The 25,434-nt window shown below is 42.8% G+C and overlaps 1 protein-coding gene across 1 annotated transcript in view; it reads right to left on the reverse strand.

Moving 5' to 3' along the window:
* The window catches only part of f5 (coagulation factor V), a 42,893-nt gene that overhangs the window by 11,925 nt on the left and 5,534 nt on the right, over window positions 1-25,434 (reverse strand). The window contains exons 2-15 of the mRNA XM_088352254.1: window positions 24,982-25,064; window positions 22,209-22,331; window positions 21,385-21,597; window positions 19,164-19,322; window positions 16,381-16,602; window positions 16,154-16,319; window positions 10,583-10,760; window positions 10,358-10,454; window positions 10,089-10,294; window positions 6,676-6,823; window positions 6,397-6,609; window positions 4,345-5,602; window positions 550-718; window positions 222-458 (exon numbers count right to left, since the gene is read on the reverse strand). Of these exons, the coding sequence (XP_088208380.1) occupies window positions 222-458; window positions 550-718; window positions 4,345-5,602; window positions 6,397-6,609; window positions 6,676-6,823; window positions 10,089-10,294; window positions 10,358-10,454; window positions 10,583-10,760; window positions 16,154-16,319; window positions 16,381-16,602; window positions 19,164-19,322; window positions 21,385-21,597; window positions 22,209-22,331; window positions 24,982-25,064 (3,472 nt within the window). The remainder of the gene's footprint in view (window positions 1-221; window positions 459-549; window positions 719-4,344; window positions 5,603-6,396; window positions 6,610-6,675; window positions 6,824-10,088; window positions 10,295-10,357; window positions 10,455-10,582; window positions 10,761-16,153; window positions 16,320-16,380; window positions 16,603-19,163; window positions 19,323-21,384; window positions 21,598-22,208; window positions 22,332-24,981; window positions 25,065-25,434) is intronic.

Raw genomic sequence — 25,434 nt, forward strand, 5'->3', positions numbered from 1 at the left:
TATCATTTTCCGTTCATTTTGCCGGCTGTGGTTTTTGGACTGTGTACATTATGTTCTGTTACAATCGCGGGACTCAAAGTCGGGTTAGGGTTAATTTTGTGATTGTGTTACATGTTTTAATGCGGGCGCATGCGGCTTATATACAGGTGCGGCTTGTGAAAATGTGGTGGGTGCGGCTTATAATCAGGTGCGCTCTATAGTCCGGAATTTACGGTACTCACCGGGTTAACGCCGGAATAATAGGTCCAAGTCTGACAGTGAGGTTGATCCGGCCTATGAGCTGCCTGTCGGGGAACCTTCCAGATATATGTGAAGTTCCCATTGGGTGGAACTTCATTATCATCTCTATACCAGGGTTTTGAGCCATCTTCATAGGATAGACCTTCAGTCCACTTGGTGTAAGAAACTCCATTGGGGTGTAAAGAGAACGGACGACTGGCTTTGTTCTTGAACACCACCTAGGGGAGAAGTTATCATATGGCAACCAAGAACTTAAAAGCGTATTACTTTACATATTTTGCTAGAACAGACAATTGTTTCTAATTTTACCATGATGCTTTGTCCATACTCTGCCTTAATGAGGGGCCCCAGGATCCCGAGATGCTCTTCGTTCTCGCCTCGAATTTCAGGGGTTTTGAATAGTCCGTCCGTGTAACCTCGGAAAATCACCTTCTTGAACTTTGTTTCTCGGCGGCTTTGCTGTGATCCTTCCATCCTCCTGTTCCGGTGCATATTTATGATTCGACTTTTATCGGAATCTCTCATCTCATATCATTAGCTGCACCGCTTATCCTCAGTAGGGTCGCGGGGGTGCTGGAGCCCATCCCAGCAATCATCGGGCAGTGAGCAGGGGACACCCTGAACGGGTTGCCAGCCAATCGCAGGGCACACAGGGACAGACAACTCACTCGCTCATTCACACCTAGGGACAATTTGGACCGGCCAATTCACCTGAAATGCATGTTTTTGGAATGTGGGAGGAAACCGGAGTCCCCGCCATGAAACATTGCATCATCGGGCCTGATGACCTGTCTTAAAGGTTACAGGCACCAAATCTAACTTGGATGCAGGGAGATTTTCCAAACCTCATCTCATTTTCTCATTAGCTGCACCGCTTATCTACAGTAGGGTCGCGGGGGTGCTAGAGCCCATCCCAGCAATCATCGGGCAGTGGGCAGGGGACACCCTCAACTGGTTGCCAGGGACAGACAATTCGCCTGTTCATTCACACCTAGGGACAATTTGGACCGGCCAATCCTGAAATGCATGTCTTTGGAATGTGGGAGGAAACCGGAGTGCCCGGAGGAAACCCACGCAAGCACGGGGAGAACATACAAACTCCGCACAGGAAGTCTGGAGCTGGATTTGAACCCACGCAGGAGGTTCCCAAGACATGAACTGTGCCGCACATGCGCTAACCACTGCGCCGGAATGAATGCTCAAAATCCCAAAGGTGAGAACCACCAGGAAAAGTATGTGTGTGTCTGTGTGTGGAGATAAACTTTGGAACAATTTACAAGACGAGATCAAACAATGTCCAACTATTCACGTGTTCCAATCTATCTATCTACCTTGGTCATATCCAATGTTCCTTCTAAGCTGCGTGTGTGCGGAATTGCGCACTACCCAGAGCTTTTCCACGCACAAGAAAATCGAGCCAGCTTCACAAAAATCAGGGCTCGAAATTGCTAATTAAAAAGCGAATTAAGTCAAAGTTAAAGTGCATGAAGGTTAAAATACTCGGGTTCCCCTGACGCTATGTTCTAAATGCGGTATTATGAAGTCAATGTCGAAGTGTACGAAGTTGAGTAAAGTCAGTAGAGTTTTTCAAGAACCGGTTTCTTTGGCACGGCTCACTAAAAAGAACCGGCTCTTTTGGGTCCCAAATGGCTCTTCAGGCCGCCTTTGATTCTTTAATCCCTACACGACCAAATATTTTGTAAAATTATGCACAAAATGACTTAAAGGAAGGGGGAGGGGAAATAGAACAAAAAAGAAAAAATAGGAAAATGAAAAACTAGTGAAAAACAGAGAAAAAAAAAAAAACAAAAGGAGAGAAAAAGAGAAAAAAAAGAGCAGGGAAAATTGAGAAAAGAGCCAGAAGAAAAGAAAGAAGCAAATAAAGGGAAAACAATGTAATAGAGAACAAAAAAACAAGAAAGAAGTAAGTAGGAAAAAATAAACACAATGAGAATTTTTTAAAAAGGAATTTAAAAAAAGGAGAAAAAAACAGGGAAAAAGTTTGCATTCAAATAATTTCCAATTCTATCAAGTGAATCTTGTTGCCAACATTGTACTTCCACTAAAATATGTAATTAGATACAGTTATGTATCGTGCAACTGACTCAATAAGCCCCCAAAAATGTTAGTATTATGCGACAAAAGATACCAGGAATAAAAGAAATGGAAATCTTGTGAAAGAATTGTAAAAACAAATGACGTTTGTAGGCCCTGCAACCTTTGCAATCGTACATGAGTCAATTTATTCAAACATGAAAAATAATTTTGCATTGCCGGAAACTCAGGAAAATGTAACGTGATGTCAAGTTTTGGACATGTTTGGTAATGACTTAATTGCCACACCGAAAGGTCTCGCAAACCTTATAGGGTCACTAAATGTGAGAGGATGTGGAAGTAAAGCGACTGAGTGGAAGAAAGAGGAGTTCGGACGGGTGATGACTAAAAGGAAGGTTGATGTGTTCAAATCTAAATACAAAAAAACATTACTGGCAGAATACAGAGATGAAGAAAATGGGGTATGAGTGATGCGAGAGATTGGAAATACTGCGTTTACAACTATAGTTAACTTTGTTGTTATTGTTACTATTATAATATCATAACTTTTATTATTGCTATTGTTGTTATTATCATTGGTGTCACAATGATATTTAGTGACTACCGTAAATTCCGGACTACAAGCCGCTACTTTTTTCCCAAACGTTCAACCCTGCGGCTTATTCAGTGATGCGGCCAATTTGTGTCATTTTTCTAACGGCCGCCAACGGCGCTCGAGATTTAGACCGCTGGAACATATGCGCCGAGGAAGACTGCAACTTCTTGGCTTGTGCACACATTAAATTAGCGTAGACATATCCTAATCATGCAAATTGCAAAAAGAAAGGCACATGACTCAGCTCTCAAGCTAAATGCAATCGAGCAGTCCGATAAAGAAGGAAACAGAGCTACTGCACGTAAACTTTACTTTGCGAGCGTGTTCCTAGTGTGTTTCGGAATAAGGGAGCGTGGGACGACGTCTATATGACAAAGTTTCTTTCCGATACTGAGAAAGATGACTTTGATGGCGTCAGTTATAAGGAGAAAGATGGGGATGGTTTACCGTGTTCTTTGCAAGTACGGTATATTTTGTTAACAGACCCGTTTGCTGCTTTGCGAGCGTGTTGCTAGTAGCGTGTTGCTACCTGTCACAGTCACGGTTTGGGATGAAATTTATATTATTATTATTAAAGCTTTGAAGACTCTCTCGGTGTACCGTCTTTCTTTGCAAATATGTGTAACCATGTATAATATGTATTTGCAACTGTATATTTTTGTAATGTTTTATTTTAGAGACTTATTCTGATATGTCTTCCACGGGCGAATCAAAAAGAAGGGGCGAAAACAACAAGGGCCGACGGGAAGTGGAGTGAAGGTGAGACGTTTTTTTGGACGCAGCGGACAATAGTGGATATATATTTTCCCCACCCTTACCTTTGGAAATATAGACTTTTTTTCCTTGGATTACTTTCAACGGGACCCGGACTCTGCAGGTCTGCATCAAACCTTAAGTACCGGTATCATTTTCCGTTCATTTTGCCGGCTGTGGTTTTTGGACTGTGTACTTTATATTCAGTTACAATCGCGGGACTTAAAGTTTGGTTTGGGTTACTTTTGTGATTGTGTTACATGTTTTAATGTGGGCACATGTGGCTTGTATACAAGTGCGGCTTGTGTAAGTACAAAAGCGGTAATCCCCTTAAAATGTGGTGGGTGCGGCTTATAATCAGGTGCGCTCTATAGTCCGGAATTTACGGTAGTAGCATTACAACGTTAATAGATGGGTACTACGATGATTAGTGTATAAAATATGTGACTATTGTTATTATTATAATTATATGTCATATGTATATCTGAGATTTTTATATTTAAACACAAAAGATGAGCTATCCATAAAATGTAATGAATAGGGAAGATGAAGGGGTAAGGAATATAAGCGTCTGCTTCTTACTACCCCTTTTCGAACATGTTATGCTAACATTTTTGCTGTTGAGTCATTGTTCCTTTTATAATTGTTTATTTTATAATGTTCAAAATCAAATTTTCATTCATTCAACTCTAAATTCTTACCTTTGTCCGCTGCCTGCGTAGTCCCACTCAACTTCCTCTGCAGCAATGAAGTACATCTTGAAATTTGGTCCGGAGTGCTTAAGGTAGTATTTAGCCGCCTCCTCTATGTTGAAGTTTTTAACGTCTTGATGACTGCTGTACGGGTCTTTGTAATTGATGTACTCGTATTCTTCTGAAGTCAAGTCCTGCTTGTCTAAAGATAAATGGTCAGGCTCATCTCCTGGAATATAAAACTCATAATCACTGAAATCTGGCCTCGGAACACCAATGACAACAGGTTTGTTGAGGAGTTCTTCCTCGTCTAAAATGGGTTTAGGTAAGCTAGGGCGGGAACCCCTCGGAGTCAAGTAAGGGTTGAATCCACGAGGAGAGAGGGGTAAACCGCTCGTGACCTCGGGTTTATATTCTTTCCTCTTTTTTGTTTTCATGCCGTGGCCCTTCTGTGGCCTCTGTCGGACGTTCACCATCTTGATTTTTGCTGTCTTTTTTGGCGCAGGGGTTTCCTTCACGTATTTGATCAAGTGGTCTGGAACCTCCGTCGGAACCTTTTTGTGAGTTCCGTCATAGGTCCAGTTTTGACTGTTTGTCTTCACAGATTTGGATTTAATGACCTCTGAGTGGTTTTGTTTAAGATATATAAAAACTTCTTCACTGCTTCTGGAATCTAAATCTTCTGAGCTATGCCCTCCACTGACCTCCATGAAACCAGGAGTCTTGTTCAAGAGAGATGTAGTGTTTAAGTCATCATTAGTTGATGTCTTTGTTGTGTTCAAAAGTGTTTTTTTGGTCTCTGAAACCATTTCAGTGTCAAGACCGGTGTCCAACCTGGAAGTGTTGCTAGTGGGTCCTGTGTTTTGGGACACCGCTCTACTACCGCGTAGTGTGTTTTTCGTCCTTATTACAAATTTCGTATCAGGGACATCAACAGCATCATAATCAAGGAAAGACAAGTCGAGTTTCTCCACACTCCCCAATGATGTTTGACTCTTCAGTGACCTGAGACCTAACTCACTGGCAAACATGTCGGTGTATTCATCAGGCGCTCTATTACTTGGGGTAGACTCTTTCATTTTCTCTTCTTTCTTATTCATTAATTCCGTCTTGGTCGGGGGCTGCCACATATCAAACTCAATTTTCCCCGGCTCGTCGTAATCGTTGTACTCATAGTGGTGGTCACGGAAGCACTCGACATCCTGGAACTTCAAGCGCATTCCTTTTGTAGTACCGTGGGAATTCAAAGATGCCAGGAGCCAAACGCCTGAGAGGGAAATGGAAAATCAGTTCGATTTTGCCGACAATTTTATCTGAATTACAGTGGAACCTCGGTTCTCGACCATAATCCGTTCCAGAACCCTGTTCGAAAACCGATTTGTTCGATCACCGAAATCGTTTTTCCCATTAAAAGTAATGTAAAATCGTTTTAATCCGTTCCCTGACACCCTGACTGTTTACCGTGAACGTAAACACGAAGCTAACCCAGGCTAATCGTACGTTCGCGTTAGCGTCATCTTCCATACGAAAGATGACGCTAACATGAAGGTGTAAAAATTAAAAAAAGGATTATGAATAGGATTTCTTACCTTTGTGGTGGACGGTGGGGAGAGAAAAATCATCAAAAGTTTTTCAACCTCTTGCAAAACTTGCGGCAGTTGCTTGCTTATAGCGCTAACTTCCTTAGCCGCATCACTCGATTTCACAGACTCCTAATTCTTTACTATCGTACTGATAGTAGATTTAGCCATGCTGTATTCACTTGCAAGATCGGAAATTCGTACACCTCTTTCATATTTAGCTATTATGTCTTTCTTAAAGACAATAGACGAACAACTTGTCTTTTTTCACTGTCCTGCTTGCACCGACCTTCTTCGGAGGCATAATTAGGGGCTAAAACACCCGTACGCCGCTCAGCATCGCACCCTAGCGTACCGGCGTTCGAACTCCCGATTTTTTGACCGAACAGCGAAGCAAGAATTTCTCGAAATTTTTGGTCGAGCACCGATTCGTCCGAACTGAGAGGCGTTCGAAAACCGAAGTTCCACTGTATTAACAGACCGATGTTTTCCATCCTCATGGTAATGGTTTCGCCAGTCATAGGGTAAAGGCTGAGGATGTCTTTCATGCGGTTATGCAATTCAAATGTGTGTCCGTAGACTGTTGCTGTCTGAATGTAGTCCTGTGAGCCGACGCTAGAAACATGCCACGTTGCCACTTCGCCGTGGCAGAAACCCAAAAGTGCTCCACTCTCGTACACATAGCCGTTGATAGCTGTTAGAAGGCAGGTGTGAATGAACTTATCGTAAGAATATTCTTTAAGAGTATAGCTTGACATACTGTGCATGACATTGGATTTATAAAAGTCGGGGTCTGCCTTGTTGACTCGGGATCGATCGCAGAACTGCCTGACGTTGTGGTCCACATACCAGCTTTTGTTTTCGTCGAACACAGCAAACATGGCATGCTGCTCCTTGTCTGATTTGACCTGTTTAAAAAAACAGTGGTTTGTCAGATGGTTGTGATAAAATCTAATCTGGTGAAATGAAATGAATTGATCTGCATTTATATAGCACCTTTCAAGTCAATGACTTCCCAAAGCGCTTTACAGTGTGCTTCACATTTCCCAATAGCGGCCTTGTATTGCAGCCATGTAAGACGCTAACCTGCTTATTGGGGGTATTAGGGGTTCAGTGTCTTACCCAAGGACACTTCGACATGTAACACTGACAAGCCGGGATTCGAACTGGGATCCCTTGATCCCAAGACGAGCGCTCTTCCTCCTGAGCTACTGCCGCCACGGTAGCAGTATCGAGCCATGGGAACGCAATCAGATTATTTTCTCTCCACCCCTTGACCATGGAGATTATTAGATCGAAGCTTACTTTCTTGTCAGGACTATCCAAGAATACCAATGAAAGCACGTGAAAACCACTCAAAAAGACTCCATTTTTGGCCGAAGCAGCAATCAAATCAGGTTCGAATTGCTATGAGTATGTTTACAAAACCCTAAAGTTGCAATTCTAACATAAACCACTGCAAACCTACCAAGACCTGGTCATCATTCGAAACCAGGGGTCAGGAACCTTTTTGACCCGAAGAGCCATAAAAGCAAAAATATTTGGATTTTTTTGGTAATAGCCACACCATATATTTTAAGACAAAGTACAACAAAACCGCTCTCCAGCCTGTCATTTTTGTCCTAAATAATGGTTAAAAACAAGGCGCAAGCAAAGTTCTTTTATGAAAATGTCACAAAATGCTGCAACGGAGGATACCAACATATTTGCCTTCAGTGCAAAGTAGATAGAGTATGTGCCACTGTGTATAGCTCTGCCCAGTCATTTCAACATTTGTTTTGTGTTAAAGCTTGTTCTGTGGCTTTGAATTATAAAGTGTCTCAACGATGAACATGGATTATTTATTGAAATCCATATACTTATTCAAGACTTATTCAGCGATTTACAGCCACAAAGGGGTCTAAACTGTTGCGAAAACTGTGTCCCAGGACAGAAACCTTTACCCACCATTATATTCTTGTCTTCACATGTGCAATAATGAACTCTGCTTGAAGGACTCCATTGAAAAATTAGTTCTATTTTATCTCTATATGGCATGCGAGGCAAAATGTTCCAGACACCTGCTATAAACTTCAGCCCAAACAAGGAGAAAACTAATCGAGTAGCAACCAAGAGGTCCATGATCACATTGGATGACCTGCAGGCATACACAGCTGAGGTGAGACATTCCGTTCATAATACAAAACTAATAGTTGTAAATTGCATAAATCTGCCCTTTATAGAAGAATGGTAAGGAGAAACATCTTCCTGAAAGAATACCATAAATAGGCTCGTTGGGGGTTTGCAAAAAGGCACATGGGAGACACAAATAAGTTGGAACAAGGTGCTCTAGTCATATTAGACCAAAAGTGACTTTTTGGGCTGAATGCAAAGTTTGGTGAAGAGTAACACTTCACATCTCCCTGAAAAATGATCCACGTTGTCAAACATGGGGGTTGCAGGATCATGCCCTGGGGTTTATTTTCTTCAGCAGGGACTATTAAGACTTTTAGAGTTGATGAGAAGATAGATTGAGTTAAATACGTTCAGATTCCAGCAAAAAATCCTTATGAGTCTGCAAAAGACCTGAGAATGGGGCGCAGGTTCACCATTCAACAGGACATCGACCGTAAACATAAATGAAAATCTGGAATAACGTGTTGAACAATGTGCTTTGGTCGGATGAGACAAAAATTGAACTTTTTAGGCTGAATACAAAGCGTTATGTTTGGTGTAAAAGTAAGACTGCACATCACCCACAAAAACACCATCCCCACTGTCAAACATGGTGGTGTCAGCATCAGGCTCTGGGGTTTTTTTTCTTCAGCAAGGACTAGGAAGATCGTTAGGGTTGATGGGAAGATGGATGGAGCTAAATTCACTAGGATTCTGGCAGAAAATCTGTTGGAGTCTGCAAAAGACCCGAGAACGGGGTGCAGGTTCACCTTTCAACAGGACATCAACCGTAAACATAAACGAAAATCTGGAATAACGTGTTGAACAATGTGCTTTGGTCGGATGAGACAAAAATTGAACTTTTTAGGCTGAATACAAAGCGTTATGTTTGGTGTAAAAGTAAGACTGCACATCACCCACAAAAACACCATCCCCACTGTCAAACATGGTGGTGTCAGCATCAGGCTCTGGGGTTTTTTTTCTTCAGCAAGGACTAGGAAGATCGTTAGGGTTGATGGGAAGATGGATGGAGCTAAATTCACTAGGATTCTGGCAGAAAATCTGTTGGAGTCTGCAAAAGACCCGAGAACGGGGTGCAGGTTCACCTTTCAACAGGACATCAACCGTAAACATAAACGAAAATCTGGAATAACGTGTTGAACAATGTGCTTTGGTCGGATGAGACAAAAATTGAACTTTTTAGGCTGAATACAAAGCGTTATGTTTGGTGTAAAAGTAAGACTGCAGATCACCCACAAAAACACCATCCCCACTGTCGAACATGGTGGTGGCAGCATCAGGCTCTGGGGTTTCTATTCTTCAGCAAGGACTAGGAAAATTGGTAGAGTTGATGGGAAGATGGATGGAGCTTAATTCACCATGATTCTGGCAGAAAATTCTTAGAAGTCTGCAAAAGACCTGAGAATGGGGTGCAGGTTCACCTTTCAACAGGACATTGACCGTAAACATAGAGCAAAATCTGGAATAACTCGTTGAACAATGTGATCTGGTCAGATGAGCCGAAAATTGAACTTTTTGGGCTGAATACAAAGCGTTATGTTTGGTGTAAAAGTAAGACTGCACATCACCCACAAAAACACCATCCCCACTGTCAAACATGGTGGTGTCAGCATCAGGCTCTGGGGTTTCTTTTCTTCAGCAAGGACTAGGAAGATCGTTAGGGTTGATGGGAAGATGGATGGAGCTAAATTCACTACGATTCTGGCAGAAAATCTGTTGGAGTCTGCAAAAGACCTAAGAACGGGGTGCAGGTTCACCTTTCAACAGGAGATCGACCGTAAACATTAATGAAAATCTGGAATAATTTGTTGAACAATGTGCTCTGGTCAGATGAGATGAAAATTGAACTTTTTGGGCTGAATACAAAGCGTTATGTTTGGTGTAAGAGTAAGACAGCACATCACCCACAAAGACACCATCCCCACTGTCAAACATGGTGGTGGCAGCATCAGGCTCTGGGGTTTCTTTTCTTCAGCAAGGACTAGGAAGATCGTTTACCTGCACATTCCTGACATTGAGCGACTGACTCTTGCAGATGAGGAGAGGTCCAATCAGACCCGAAGCTATGTCCCGCGGCACGTCTACAGCGCTGTGGTACACCCGCGTCAGACATCTGGAGTCTCCTTTCAAGGGCCCATCTTCTTCTGTAACCTGCCAAACGTAAGTGTGGGTCTCCCCTGGCATGACGGCATGCGTCTTGTTTCCTGGAAATCACAATTAGATCTGTAAATCTGTTTTGTAAGAGATTCTGAGTGGACAGAAGTTACCTCCTTCTGGGTAGCTTAGACCCTCCTCTGACTTTTTGATTGTCAGTCCATGTGGGTAGATGCTGTACGGCCTGGAGGCCATGTTTTTGAATACAATCTGGAGAAAAGGATACATGGGAAGTAGTTTGGAAAGGCTAAAATTTCACTTTTGAGTCTTCAAAACTTTGTTTTCTCTCGGATTGGGATTTTAAATTACGCTCCGAATTGAGATATACGTGATCTTACCTTGATAGTGTCTCTCACTTGTGCTCTTATTACTGGACCCAAGATTCCGAGCTCACTTTTCCTCTGCTGGTTTTCTATCCGTTCTGTGAAGGACTCATTGTACAATGTGTACACAACCTTTTTGTACTTCCTGCCAATCCGGGTGGAAGACTGTTGCAGGTACTGGAATTTATAGTCCCTACAAACATCATAGAGATGATATCAAGATTCTACAGATTAAAAGTAGAATTGCTAAATTGAATGTAAAATTTTAAGTATATGGATATGAAGTAGAAGAAGATCAAATTGGCGGTCAACTTAGGTACTGCAGCTCACAGTCATCAACCACTTCAAGCAGCCGAATCCAATCCAATCTTGTTTATTCATGAATGCAAATAAGTAAAATGGGATAGGTGCCTGCGATTCCAAAAATTCTTTAAGGACGCCCTAAAAATTCATTGAACTAGCCTTTTTTTAAAACCAAGAGCACCATCAAGTCAAGTCAAGTCAAGTCATTTTTATTTGTATAGCCCTAAATCACGAAGAGTCTCAAAGGGCTTCACAGATTGTTACACTATATTACACAAACTATTTTCAACCGACAAGAGGAGTAGGTTATTCATATGCAATGGAGTAGAAGTGAGTTTTAAGTTTAGATTTAAACATTTCCACTGAGGTTGCAGATCGGATCTCAGGGGGAAGAGCATTCCACAGCACCGGTGCCCGGATGGAGAACGCTCTCGAACCAGCAGAAGACTTTTTTGCTCTCGGGATCATCAGAAGACCAGCACTCTCAGATCGTAGGCTTCGGACCGGGACATAGTGGCAGATCAGATCTGAAAGATAAGAGGGAGCAAGTCCATGTATGATTTTGTACAATACTAAGAGAACTTTGAAGTCACATCTTTGGCTAACTGGGAGCCAATGCAGGTTAGCCAAAATCGGTGTTATGTGATCGTACTTTTTTGTCCTGGTTAAGAGCCTCGCTGCGGCATTTTGTACTAGCTGAAGAGACTTGATTCTGGACTTCGGGAGACCGGAGAGTAGTGCATTGCAGTAATCGAGACGGGAGGTAACAAATGCATGAATTATTGTTTCCGCATCAGACTGAGACAGTATTGAACGGATTTTAGCAATGTTGCGAAGATGGAAGAAGGCAGTTCTAGTAATTTGCTTTACATGCATCTCAAAGGATAGATCAGGGTCAAATATGACACCTAAATTTTTAACTGAGTCACTCTGTGTGATGTGACATTTGTCAATGTTCACAGCAGTTTTTGAGAATAAGTCCCGGCATTTAGAAGGACCAATGACTAACATTTCAGTCTTTTCAGAGTTAAGACGCAAGAAATTGAGTGACATCCACTCTTTTATCTCAGTGAGACAGGCCTCCAAATTTCCACAGTTTAGTGTGGAAGATTCCTCCAACGGAAGATATAGTTGAGTGTCGTCTGCATAGCAATGGAAGCTGATATTGTACTTGCGAATAATATCACCTAATGGAAGCATGTAAATGTTGAAAAGTAGGGGGCCGAGCACTGAACCCTGCGGAACACCGCAGGTAACATTAAAGGGCTCAGATGTCGTTTCACCATATTTAACACAGTGCGTCCTATCTGAGAGGTAGGATTTGAACCACGAGAGGACAGCTCCTGAGAGACCAATCCATTTTTCCAACCGTTCTAGTAGGATATTGTGGCGCACTGTGTCAAAAGCAGCACTAAGATCCAGCAGCAGCAAAAGTGATGAAGCGCCAGAATCCATTGACATTAGGAGATCATTTGTTACCTTGATCAGAGCTGTCTCAGTAGAGTGGTTAGCCCTGAATCCTGATTGCATGGATTCAAAAAGGTTATTCTCGGATATGAAAGCATTCAGCTGCTGTGCCACTACTCTTTCGAGTACTTTAGAGAGGAAAGGTAGGTTTGACACAGGTCTGTAATTACTTAATATTTCTGGATCAAGGTTGGGTCGTTTCAGTGTGGGTTTAATAACGGCGGACTTAAAAGCTGCTGGAACTACACCTGAGGAGAGTGATGTATTTATAATATTTAGAACTGAAGGCCCAAGGACGCTAAAAAGACTTTTAATAAGTGAACCTGGGAGCGGGTCGAACTGGCAAGTTGTCGGTTTGGCCGCATTCACCACTTGTTTGAGATCATCAAGTGACAGTTCACTAAAACCGGCCATTTTCCCAGGGCAGCCACCCTGTCGTGCATCTGTAAATTTCAGTCCTTTAATACGTGTGGTACTAACAATATCTTTTGCAATTTCTTCCTGTATGCATTGAATCTTCTTAGTGAAGAAGACCATTAACTCCTGAGCAGAGTGTGTCGAACTGTCTGCGATAGGCTGTTGCCTTGTAAGCGATGCTACAGTGTCAAAAAGGGCTTTGGGGTTGTTCTTTTGAGACGCAATCACCTTCGAAAGGTAGGCCGATTTTGCAGAGGCAAGGGCCGCTTTATACTTTAACAAGCTGTCACACCAGGTTTGATGGAAAACCTCAAGCTTGGTAGCGCGCCATTTTCTCTCCCATTTCCTGCATTCTTTTTTAAGGGTTCTAGTTTCATCAGTAAACCAAGGTGTGCGTCTTTTAGGACGTGATTTTAGTTTTATGGGCGCTATTGAATCCAGCACACTAGTCAGGGTGGTATTGAACTCATTCATGAGTGAGTCAATCGAGCCATTGTATTTAGGAAAGGACGCAACTGCTCCAGGAAGGAGTTCAAAGAGCTCAGAAACTGTGCCAGTGCTTATATTGCGTCCGCTAAATCCCTCATCTTTATTAACACTACATTTAGTTAGCACCTCAAATGTCACTAAATAATGATCAGAGATAACAGTAGTACACGGTAGCACCATAATGTTTGAGGTTAAAACTCCTCGAGTCAGAATCAAGTCTAGCGTGTTCCCATTTTTATGGGTTGGCAAGTCAACCAGTTGAGTAAAACCAAATGCATCAATTAGAGAACTAAACGCAATAGTAAGTGAACTGTGTGGGGAGTTCATATGAATGTTAAAGTCTCCCATAATTATAATTTTGTCTGCATAGGTTACTAGTTCAGACAAAAGTTCAGCAAATTCGTCTAAGAAAGTTGTGTATGGCCCAGGTGCACGATAGATAGTTATTACATCAATTGACAATTGAGAGGACCGCATCACAAGAGCCTCAAACGTTTTGTAATTATTAGAGGTACGTGTATTAAATTTGAGCGATTTTTCAGAGATTAGCGCAACACCACCACCTCTTTTCAGCGTGCGTGCTATATGACTACTCTCGTAGTCTGGGGGAGAGGCATAATTTAGCGCTAAGTGCTCATCCGGGCGTAACCACGTTTCACAAAGACCCATACAGTTAAGTTTATAATCACGAATAATGTTATCAACAAGTAAAGCTTTTGGAGCAAGCGATCTAATATTTAACAGACCAAATTTCAGCTTTGCTGAATCATTTGACTTAGCTGAACTCTTTGTAGTCTTTGTCGAGATCTTCAAAAGCTCCCGGCGTTGTGGCCGTTCGTGAGCGCTGAGTTTAAAGCGTCGGTTGTCCGGCGAGGAATGAATGGTGGAATTAGTTACATCCTCGCGTCCATCTTGCTGCTTGGACTTCACACGCTTCACACATCTACCTGCACGGCAACCACGTTTCTGTTTTCTTTCTTTACGGGGCCGCCGCCGTCGTTTATTAAGAGGAATAGCTGTCCACAAGGATGCCAGGTCTCTTTGAAGTTCGCTCGGTATATCATAGGCGTTATAAAAAGTGCCCGAAAAGTCGAAATTTAGACGCCCACCCAACCTAATAAGTTCGTCCCTACTGTAAGTGTTTTTGGCCACACATGTGTCCAAAAGTGAAAGCAAAAAAGACAAGAGAACGGCAATAAATAGAAGATTAGCTGGACGAGCCGCAAGCATGTATCCATGCGCCGCCATGTTGGAGTTCGAATGCCATCCAGTGCAGTGTTTCTTAACTAGTGGGTTGGGAACCAAAAGTGGGTCGTGGACCCGTCCATTTTCAGTGGGTCGCGGGCCTTTACCATGGCAAAAAAATTCCCAGGAAAAAGAAAATAAACATAGGGTCAATTACATTCCTTGGCAATAGAGGGCGATAACGCCCGCTCAATCTCTCCTAACTATTCAGTCATTCGGCATGTTTAAGAGGGACCACATCTCATTTGATTTGATTTTGTTGGTTTTATTTCCTTTTTCTGCCCATAATAATGGGTGCCAAGAAAGTTAGTGATAATGGAAAGGAAACGTGGAAAAATGACAACTGCGATCGAATCAAAAAAGGAATAGAATGTCTGCCATTGAAGTGCTGCTGGAAGGTTTTATATTTAAAGCTTTTTTTTTTGTCATGATTACCGATGGGAATCACTGTGCCCACTCTTTTGACGCCAATTTCCTCGGACTCTTATTGGCCCCCTGCCCCTATTTAAACGCACTCCTATCTGTCCCCTTTTGTCAGTCAGTCTGCAAACCTCAGTTAATACTAGGCAAGCCTTTTTTCGACCCTGACACCCACCTGTTTTTTGCTCCCGCCTATCCCCCGACTTTGACCCGTTTTTTATCCTGACCACGTCTATTCTTGTTTCTTGACATTTTTACCAGTTTATTATCCTTTATTAACTAAATAAATAAACATTTATTGATCTTTATTTATTTTTTTTTGAATATTTATTTTGGTATGTGGCTATTTTAAAGCAGTTTTAGGGGATTCATAGAGGTGATGTAGGCTTGTATGCGAATATGTATGGTACTTGCAGGCTTTTTGGTGTGTTGGTCATTTTATTCTTTAAAAAAAAGGTAAATATATTCTACTATCTCTACTTTAAACTGCACAATCATTTAATAGGCTATATTTGAGAAGCGGAAATATTTTCTTAAATTGGGTCGCAGCTTGTCATTGGGGTGGAATCGTGGGTCCTAAAGACAGATCAGTTGAGAACCAATGATCTGGAGGAATTCAATTGAATATTTCCTAATTTTTTCATAGAAACCATCCATCCATCCATATCCCCAGCCACCTCCTTCAGCTCATCCGACGGGATCCAGAGGCGTTCCCAGGCCAGCCGAGAGACATAGTCTCTCCAGCGTGTCCTGGGTCGCCCCCGGGGCCTCCTGCCGGTGGGACATGCCTGGAACACCTCCGTCGGGAGGCGTCCAGGAGGCATCCTTATCAGATGCCCGAGCCACCTCAACTGGCTCCTCTCAATGCGGAGGAGCAGTGGCTCTACACACAGTCCCTCCCGGAGGACTGAGCTTCTCACCTTATCTCTAAGGGAAAACCAGGACACCTTAAAGAGGAAACTCATTTCAGCCACTTCTGTTCGTTCGGTCATAACCCAAAGTTCATGACCATAGGTGAGTGTAGGAACGTAGATCGACCGGTAGACCACGGCGGACCAGTACAGGGTCATAGAAAATACGTTTTTCCAAATTTGCTATTAACTGGCGTGATAAACTACGGACGATTCATATTTTTTGGTAACTCTGCTAGGGATAATGGATACCTGTACGAGTCGTCATCCTGTGGTTAGTCAACAATATCAATAGCTGGATGTCCTCAATCTGTCAAGCATGCGGATGTCTTACTCATCAACGTATTCAGGCAGATTGGGTGCGTAGTCCCAGACCACCTCCTCAGCAGCGATGTAATATTTCCACTCTCTTCTCTCCCGTCTCTGCTCGGGAGTTATGGTCCGCTTCGGTGCATCGATACCCTCACACGATTTCACATCCAGGAAGGCATGCATACCCTCTGTAAAACGTTTGTCCGTCAGGAAATTGTCGGTAGATGCTAATCCCAATGTCGATACCACCTTCAATGTGCTTGAGCACATGCGACGTTAGCATCCAGCGGCCTATGTGCACAGGTAGCAAGCTAGCAGTGGTAGATGAGGCACTGATGAGGCCTAAGGAGGACACTTTGTGGCGCAGGTGCTGCAGGACCTGTCCGGTGATGTGCACGGAGAACAGATCGGGCTCCGAGCTCATGGCCAGCAGGTAAAGGTCGGTCGAGGAATAGGCACATACGCTTAAACCTGCAAAACAAATATTCTTTCATCTTATGGAGCACTGTGTGAGCAATGATATCAAAATGGAGAAAGCGTAATATCATTGCAAACCTACTGAGACCTGGTCGTCCCTCTAAACCTTTAGCCCAGAAAACTAATAAGAGAAGCGACCAAGAGGCCCATGATCACATTGGATGACCTGCAGGCATACATATTGTTGCTGAGGTGCGACAATCTGTGCATAAGGCAACTATTAGTGTTGTGGATTAACTGTAAGTCAGCAGCTTTGGAGCTGACAACAGAACTGATAAAAGACATATGGCAGGATGTTATGAAACAATGTTGAGACAAGAAATCACAAGTTGCTGACTAAGCGAGTCGAGTCTAGGAAAAACATCATGTGATCTTGTTGAACACAGTATAAATGGCAGCGGCTCTCGGACAGACTTCGAACGTGGCTTGGATGACTGTTGCTGAACGAATGCAATAGAGGACGTTCCCTCTCTGCCATATTTTGTCTCTGTGTATATTTTGGGGCGACGCCCCACATTGGGCGCCACTAAATTTGGAGAGGACGTTGTTGGGCGTCGCCCAAAATATACGCAGAGGAGAAATAGAGGGAACGCCCTTTATTGCATTCGTACAGCAACATTCATCCACGTTCAAGCCACGTTCAAATTCGTCCAGGTGACGCTGGGCTTTTTATACTGTTCTCGTGATCACGTGAAGTTTTTCTCGGATTCGACTCGCTTAGACATCCTACCAGATGGCTGTTATCAGCTCTGTTGTCGGCTCCAAAGCTGCTGACTTACAGTTACTCCACAACATTAGCTATACTGTACATAACTCTGCCCTTAAGGAAGAGTGGCAGGAAGATATCCATTTCTGAAAGAATACCATAGAAAGGCCCATTGGGTGTTTACAAGAAACCACATGGGAGACACGAATAATATGTGGAACAAGGTGCTCTGGTTAGATAAAACTCAAATTGAACTTCTTGGGCTGAATGCAAAGTGTTTCGTTTGGTGTAAGAGTAACACTTTGCATCACCCTGGAGATTTTGGAGAGGACGTCGTTGGGTGTCGCCCCAAAATATACGCGGAGAGGAGATATGACAAAGAGGGAACGCTCTTTATTGCATTTATTCATCAGCGTTCATCGTTTCTCTTTTCACGTCGGCATTTAGTGTGTTCAAAACAAACTTTGTTTTCTCTGGCCAGCTCGCTCAGCATAACAGCTTGTGACTTCCTGCAATAACATCCTGCCACGACTTCCTACAATAACATCCTGCCACAACAGAAACACAATCCTCGCTGTCAAACATGGTGGCGACAGCATCATGTTCTGGAGTTTATTTTCCACAGCAGGGACTAGGAAGATCGTTAGAGTTGTTGGGAAGATGGATTGAGTGTAATACATTCTGATTCTGGCAGAAAATCTGTTCGAATCTGCAAGAGACCTTAGAATGGGGCAGGTTCACCATTCAACAAGACATGGACCATGAACTTAAAGGAAAATCTACAATGAAACGTGTTGAAATGAACAATATAAAGGTGTTAGGATGGCCAAGCTGAAGTTCAGACCTCAGTACTATAGAGCAGGGGTCCCCAACATGGTGCTTACGGGCACAAGTGTGCCCCCAAAGGACAGCTGAGGTGCCCGGGGACCTGTTCTAAAATTGGCTAACTGTCACAAGCCAGAAACGGAGACAGCAGTGTTCGTTTACTCAGTTTTATTGATAAGGAGAGAAAGAGCAGTACTTGCTTCCACGATCCGATGATCGACGGACACGGGTAGCTGAAGGCAGGAATGCGGAAGTGGCACTTCCGTGTCGAGCGAAGATAATCGTTGGCAGCAGGGATACTGGTCACTAGCCGGGACGGGAGAGCAAGGGCGGTATCGAGTCCAGAAAAGAGATCGGCAACAGGTATCAGGCAGGAAACAGGGCAAAACAGGTTGGTGGTCGGGATGGCAGAGCAGGGCAGAAACGGGTCCAGAAACAGGTCGGCAACAGGTGTCAGGACACGGGTAGCAGGTGGCTGGAACGCGGAAGTGGCACTTCCGTGTCGAGCGAGGATAATCGTAGACAGCCGGGATACTGGTCACTAGCCAGGACGGGAGAGCAAGGGCGGTATCGAGTCCAGAAAAGAGGTCAGCAACGGGTATCAGGCAGGAAACAGGGCAAAACAGGTCGGTGGTCGGGATGGCAGAGCAGGGCAGAAACGATTCCAGAACCAGGTCGGCAACAGGTATCAGGCAGGAGAAAACAGGGCAGGAAAATGTCGGAAGGTATGAGCTTGCCTAGCTAGGAGCATAGGTTTGCAAACAGTCTGACAGCTTCTCTTGGAATCCGGGGGTTTAAAAGGAGTCTCTGAACCAATCAGCGCTCAGGGCTGTTGGCGCCAATTGGGCAGTCACAGGTGCCCTGAATCAGTAATCATGACACTAACCATGGTTGGGTCATTGTGAATTTCGGGTAGAATTATTTCTTAGTGGTTTGCAAAGTCTATTTAACCCTACTGACACCAGGATTTTTTGTGTGTCTTTCTGCTGCGATTTCAAGAGAAATTTTCGTCATGAAGTCTTACCAGGAAGCGTTCCCCTGGCGTATCCATTTATGGTGTAGTACACGTGCGCCAAGGAGTGGTCCTTTGGCTTGTAGATGCTTTCTCGCTCATCAAAGACCCCAAAGAGTAGTACCAGTCCTTGCTTGACGCCGGGCTGCTTCCTCGAATCCTCCAAGGTCCCTACAACAACCATCCAAATTACATCATCCTTTATAACAGGGGTGGGAAAACTACGGCCCGCGGGAGTTTTAATTTGGCCCGACAAACGAAAATGGGGAAAATATTATGACACAGGAAATATCAGTTGATATAGTACTAGAAAATAAAAAAAATGATGTATTTCTGTTGCCGGCTCAGTCCTCATTATTCCTCTGTGTTACGGATATAGAACTCAAAAATATACCAAATATCGTACTTACTGCTTAAAAACAGGTACCTAATGTATTGTTTTTCTTTAATTACAAAAATAATAATCTAAACAAATACTATATCAATAATACAAAAGTACTACTACAGAAATACTACAAAAATACTACAGTTATACAACGACAAAATTAATACTAGAGAAATACTACACCAATACAACTACGGGAATGCTACAAGAATACTACAGATATACTACAATGATACAACTACAATAATACCACTACAATAATAAGTATACTACAACAGAAATTCAACAAAAATACCACTACAATAATACTACAAAATACAATTACAATAACACTACATAAATATAACTGCCAAAATAAAAAAATAAAAAAATAAAGCAATACTACCAATATATCACAGAAATGATACTACAAGAATACTACAAAAACACTACAGAAATACTACTACGGAAATACTGCAAAAAATATTACAGTAATACTACTAATGAAGTATGAAAACTGAAATACTACAGAAATAAAATGACGATAATACTCCAAAAACACAGCTACATGTCATGTCCTGCACGGTTGTCATGGCGCCCAGCTGGCCCTGCCCCTTGACACCGGCTGACCCGCATTTCCTGATTACTCCTATGGGTACCGTAAATTTCGGACTGTAAGCCGCTACTTTTTTCCCTAACTTTCAACGCCGCGGCTTATTCAGCTAGCGGCGCTCGAGTGTTGCTACCATTAACTGCCCCGTCAAAGCTATATTATTATTATTAAAACTTTGAAAACTCTCTCGGTGTACCGTCTTTCTTTGTCAATATGTGTAACCCATGTATAATATGTATTTGCAACTGTATATTTTTGTAATGTATTTATTTGTATTTATTTTAGACACTTATTCTGATATGTTTTGCGGGTGAACGAAAAATGAGGGGCGGAACAAACGCGGGGTGCCGAGTTTAAGTGGGGACCGCTAAAGGTGAGGGACAGACAAGGAAAGAAGAGGGGGTAAAAATTTGGTTAAAGAAAAAGGAGTAAATATGTTCATCTGATATATTTTTCCCACCTTTACCTTTGGAAATATACACTTTTTTCCTTGGATTACTTTCAACGGGACCCGGCCTCTGCAGGTCTGCATCAAACCTTAAGTACCGGTATCATTTTCCGTTCATTTCGCCGGCTGTGATTTTTGGACTGTGGACCTTAATGAAGGACATTTAGTTTCAATCGCGGGACTTGAAGTCGGGTTTGGGTTAATTTTGTGTTTGTGTTACATGTTTAAATGTGGGCGCACGCGGCTTATATACAGGTGGGGCTTGTGTATGTACAAAATCGGTTTTCCTCTTAAAATGTGGTGGGTGCGGCTTATAATCAGGTGCGCTCTATAGTCCGGAATTTACGGTACTTACATGCGCTTTTTGGAACTGCCCTTGGCCAGATCGTTGTTTACCCTTGTTGAAAACTCGTTGATCCCTTTTTATTCTTGTTTTGCTTGTTGGACTTTGTTGTACTCCGGTGTAACATTCTGAGAGATTCCTGCAAGTTCTGTTTGATTCTGAGAGATGCCTGGATTGTAATTTTGCCTGCATTTGAGCCTGCTTTCTTTTGTTTTTGGTCCGTTTGTGTGTCGGACAACTTTTCTTTCTCCATTAAAGTGACAGAACGTCTACGCAAATGAGTTCCTACTTCCCGCTTCCCGACCCGTTTCAAGATACTCCTGATCCGTTTCGTGAACCTACAATTATGATAATACGACACAAATAATTTTACAAAAACACTACAGAAGTACTACTATGGAAATACTACAGATGTACTGCAGAAAAGTTTGCACGGTCCCGCTTTATAGGGTCAAAATGATTCACCATTCTTGCAGATGAGCAAAGCACCAATAAGGCCAGAGTTGAAATCCTCTACCAAGTTCATATGGGAGATGTAGGAGTAGGTGATGCATTCAGGGTCCTCGGGTTCGGGGGAGACCTCGGGTGTCACCTCCCAATAGTATACGTGCTGGTTGCCAGGTTTCACCACATCGTCCTCCTTTTCTTTTTGAGACGTGTTGTCGAAGTACTGCGCTCCTGCGAAACACAAACATACGATAACAACAGGGTTGGGTAGGGTTACTTTAACTTGATTACTTTCGATTACTTTTGGATTACTCCAATAGCAAATATGGTAATAAAAGACAAAAGAAACTAAATATGAATACATATTTTATGTTACTTTTGCCGGAGATCAAAGAGATCGAAGCCAGAAGAGAAAGCTTACCACGTGTTGTGAGTCATCATTTTATTCATATTTACTTTATTTTGTCTTTTATTAGCATATTTGGTATTGGAGTTTTCAAAAGGAATTGAAAGTAATCCAGTTAAAGTAACCCTACCCAACCCTGGCTACAACGTAAGTGAAATTCCGTCCTGCTTCTTGTTTAATCTTCCCGGAACGTTTCAGATCTAAGCTTCCCTTTTAAAAACGATACAAACATTGTTTTCCTTCCCCAGCTGTGTTTGCAAGGGCTGCCTCACATTGGACTTCAGTACCTCCTGGTTTGATCCTCTGCTTGGTGAGTTCATGTTTTTTTAAAAAAAGGGACAAACAAGCCTGTCCGTTGCGCAGGACCTTTTTCGGATCGAGGACTTTGCCGTCTCGCACGTGGTAGAAGTTGGCCCGACGCCGCACCAGAACTCACCCTCGGAGTTCTTCCCGTAAGCGATGCCGTGCGGGTGAATGTTGTGCGGTTCTGAGGCCAGGTTTCGGAAAGTCACCACCAGGGTCTCGCCCAGTTCTGCTCTTAGCGTGGGCCCCAGCAAACCTGTGACGAAAAATCATTCTTTAATAATCTGTCATGATTACTGATTCGACCCACCGCTGGGGCCAACAGCCACGGACCCTGATTGGCTGTTGGACTCCTTTTAAACTCCTGCCTTCCTGAAAACACTTGTCAGATCGTCGGCGAACCTTGGCTACCCGCTAGGCAAGCATTTGTGACTCTCCGACTCTATCCTGCCCTGTGTTCTGTCTGATTCCCGTTGCCGACCTCGTTTCTGGGACTCTATCCTGCCCTGTGTTCTGTCTGATTCCCGTTGCCGACCTCGTTTCTGGACCCGTTTATCCGACTCTATCCTGCCATGTGTTCTTTCTGATTCCCGTTGCCGACCTCGTTTCTGGACCCGTTTATCCGACTCTATCCTGCCCTGTGTTCTGTCTGATTCCCGTTGCCGACCTCGTTTCTGGACCCATTTCTCCGACTCTATCCTGCCCTGTGCTCTGTCTGATTACCGTTGCCAACTTCGTTTCTGGACCCGTTTCTCCGACTCTATCCTGCCATGTGTTCTATCTGATTCCCGTTGCCGACCACTTTTCTGGCCCCGTTTATGTTTTGCTCCTCCGCACCGGCCATCGACCTGTTTTCTCGCTTTCAACAACTACCTTCGCTTGACACGGAAGTGCCACTACCTTATTTGTAAAAATATAAGAAAAAATAAACAAAAATAAATTTTGAATACGAAAATATGATTAAACATAAATTAAAAAAATAAATAGGATTATAAATAAAAATATGTATGGAAATAAAGTACATGAGTAAATATTATACATGAAAATACATCAATTATGGATCAAAATAATAAAAATACACTGAATATATAATTGAATTTAATAAGATTTTAAAGTTACACGTAAAAAATATAAGGAAAAAATAAACAGAAATAAATTATAAAGGCAAAAGTATGATTAAATATAAATTAAAAAATGAATAGGATTTATGATCTATGAAGGTATATCAAGAAAATGCATGAATGAAAATATTTCAAAAATAGGTTAAATAAAAAGATAAATTATATGTAAAAACATATAAATGATGGATCAAAATCATAAAAATACACTGAATAAATAATTGAAATTAATAATATTTTAAAATCATACCTAAAAATATAAAGAAAAAAGATAAACAAAAATAAATCATAAATACAAAAATATGAATCTATATCAATAAAAGGCATGAATACAAATATACATGCATGTTTTTGGAATGTGGGAGGAAACCGGAGTGCCCGGAGGAAATCCCCCGGTATGACGTAAAAGGGGGAACTCTATCAAAATACAATAATGTAATAATAGAACTTCTAGTTTATTTTGTTTCATTTTTTTATTATTGTTTTTTGTTCTATTCAAGCTTCTTCAGTAGATGACTAGTAAAAGAAATGTCCATAAATCAAAGAGTGTGTGTAACATCCATCCAATATCTGCACCGCTTATCCTCAGTAGGGTCGCGGGAGTGCTGGAGCCCATCCCAGCCATCTCCGGGCAGTGGGCAGGGAACACCCTGAACTGGTTGCCAGCCAATCACAGAGCACAGGGACAGACAATTCGCTCACTCATTCACACCTAGGGACAATTTGGACCGGCCAATTAACCTGACATGCATGTTTTTGGAATGTGAAAACCGGAGTGCCCGGAGGAAACCCACGCAAGCATGGGGAGAACATGCAAACCGCGCACAGGAAGGTCGGTAGCTGGGTTTGAACCCATGACCTCAGAACTGCGTGTGTGTAACATAATGATCTAAAAACATATGTGGTGTCATAATTACTGATGCGAAGCACCTGAACCTGCTCCTTTGGCACTATCTGCCTCGGACGCTGATTGGCTACCTGTTACTTTTCATACCCCCGTCTTTCTGTCACTGGTTGTCAGTCCGTCTACTAAACTCAGCTTACGCTAGGCAAGCTTTTCGACCCTGACTCTCTCCTGTTCTGATTCCCGTCTGCTACGACCTCTTTTCTGATCCCAACCACGATTTTTGCTCCCCCGTCCCGGCTACTGATCTGTTTTTTTCCGCCATCGACACTGCAACCTGCTCCCCGCGACCAGCTACGGATCGTGTGTCCTATTCTTTCCCTTCTTCCCAATAAAACTAAGAGAAACACACACAGGTGGGTCCTGTCTCCGTTCTGGTCTTGACATATCTCATCTCATCTCATTAGCTGCACCGCTTATCCTCAGTAGGGTCGCGGGGGTGCTGGAGCCCATCCCAGGAATCATCGGGCAGTGGGCAGGGGACACCCTGAACTGGTTACCAGCCAATTGCAGGGCACACAGGGACAGACAACTCGCTCGCTCATTCACACCTAGGGACAATTTGCACCGGCCAATCCACCTGAAATGCATGTTTTTGGAATGTGGGAGGAAACCGGAGTGCCCGGAGGAAACCCGCGCAAGCACAGGGAGAACATACAAACTCCGGTAGCACAGGAAGTCCGGTAGCTGGATTTGAACCCACACAGGAGGTTCCCAAGACCTTAGAACTGTGCCGCACACGCGCTAACCACTGCGCCGCCGTGCTGGCCCATCAACTCTGCTATTTAATCCAATTGGACAATAAATTGTTTGTTTTAATCTATTTACCGCCCATATTCGCTACAAATATGAAAATAATGACAATTGTGTTCTGGAATTGTTACCAAGTGAAGGGTCATGAAGTTTGGGCCGTGTGAAGTCCTTCTCATACTCCCGGAAAACCACTTTCTTGTAGGTTGGGCTGAACCTGGAGCACAGAACAAATTGAAATGAATAGAATAGAATAGAATAAAATATACCTTTATTGTCATTGTTACAAAATGGGTTAACATATTGTGACAACGAAATTGGGCATGACACTCCAGTTTCACACCACTTTAGCTCTTTAGTGTCACACAAGAAACAAGAAACACAGCAAAAACCACAGCGGCTAAAAGTCATGTTGTCCTCACGTTATGTATCAACAAAAGATATGATAGCATCGCACTAAGATTTATGACCAGGACGGAATGTTTTGTTTTCGATCCCTTGCGGTCATTGATTGTTTGCTTGAAGATGCTTTGAGCTGAAGTCAAACAGTTTTTTTAATTTTTGACGGCTTGTAAAAAGCTTGAATC

Source organism: Urocampus carinirostris, chromosome 14 (assembly GCF_059441175.1).
Source record: "Urocampus carinirostris isolate Australia breed hairy pipefish chromosome 14, RoL_Ucar_1.0, whole genome shotgun sequence".
In the NCBI taxonomy this organism is placed as follows: domain Eukaryota; kingdom Metazoa; phylum Chordata; class Actinopteri; order Syngnathiformes; family Syngnathidae; genus Urocampus; species Urocampus carinirostris.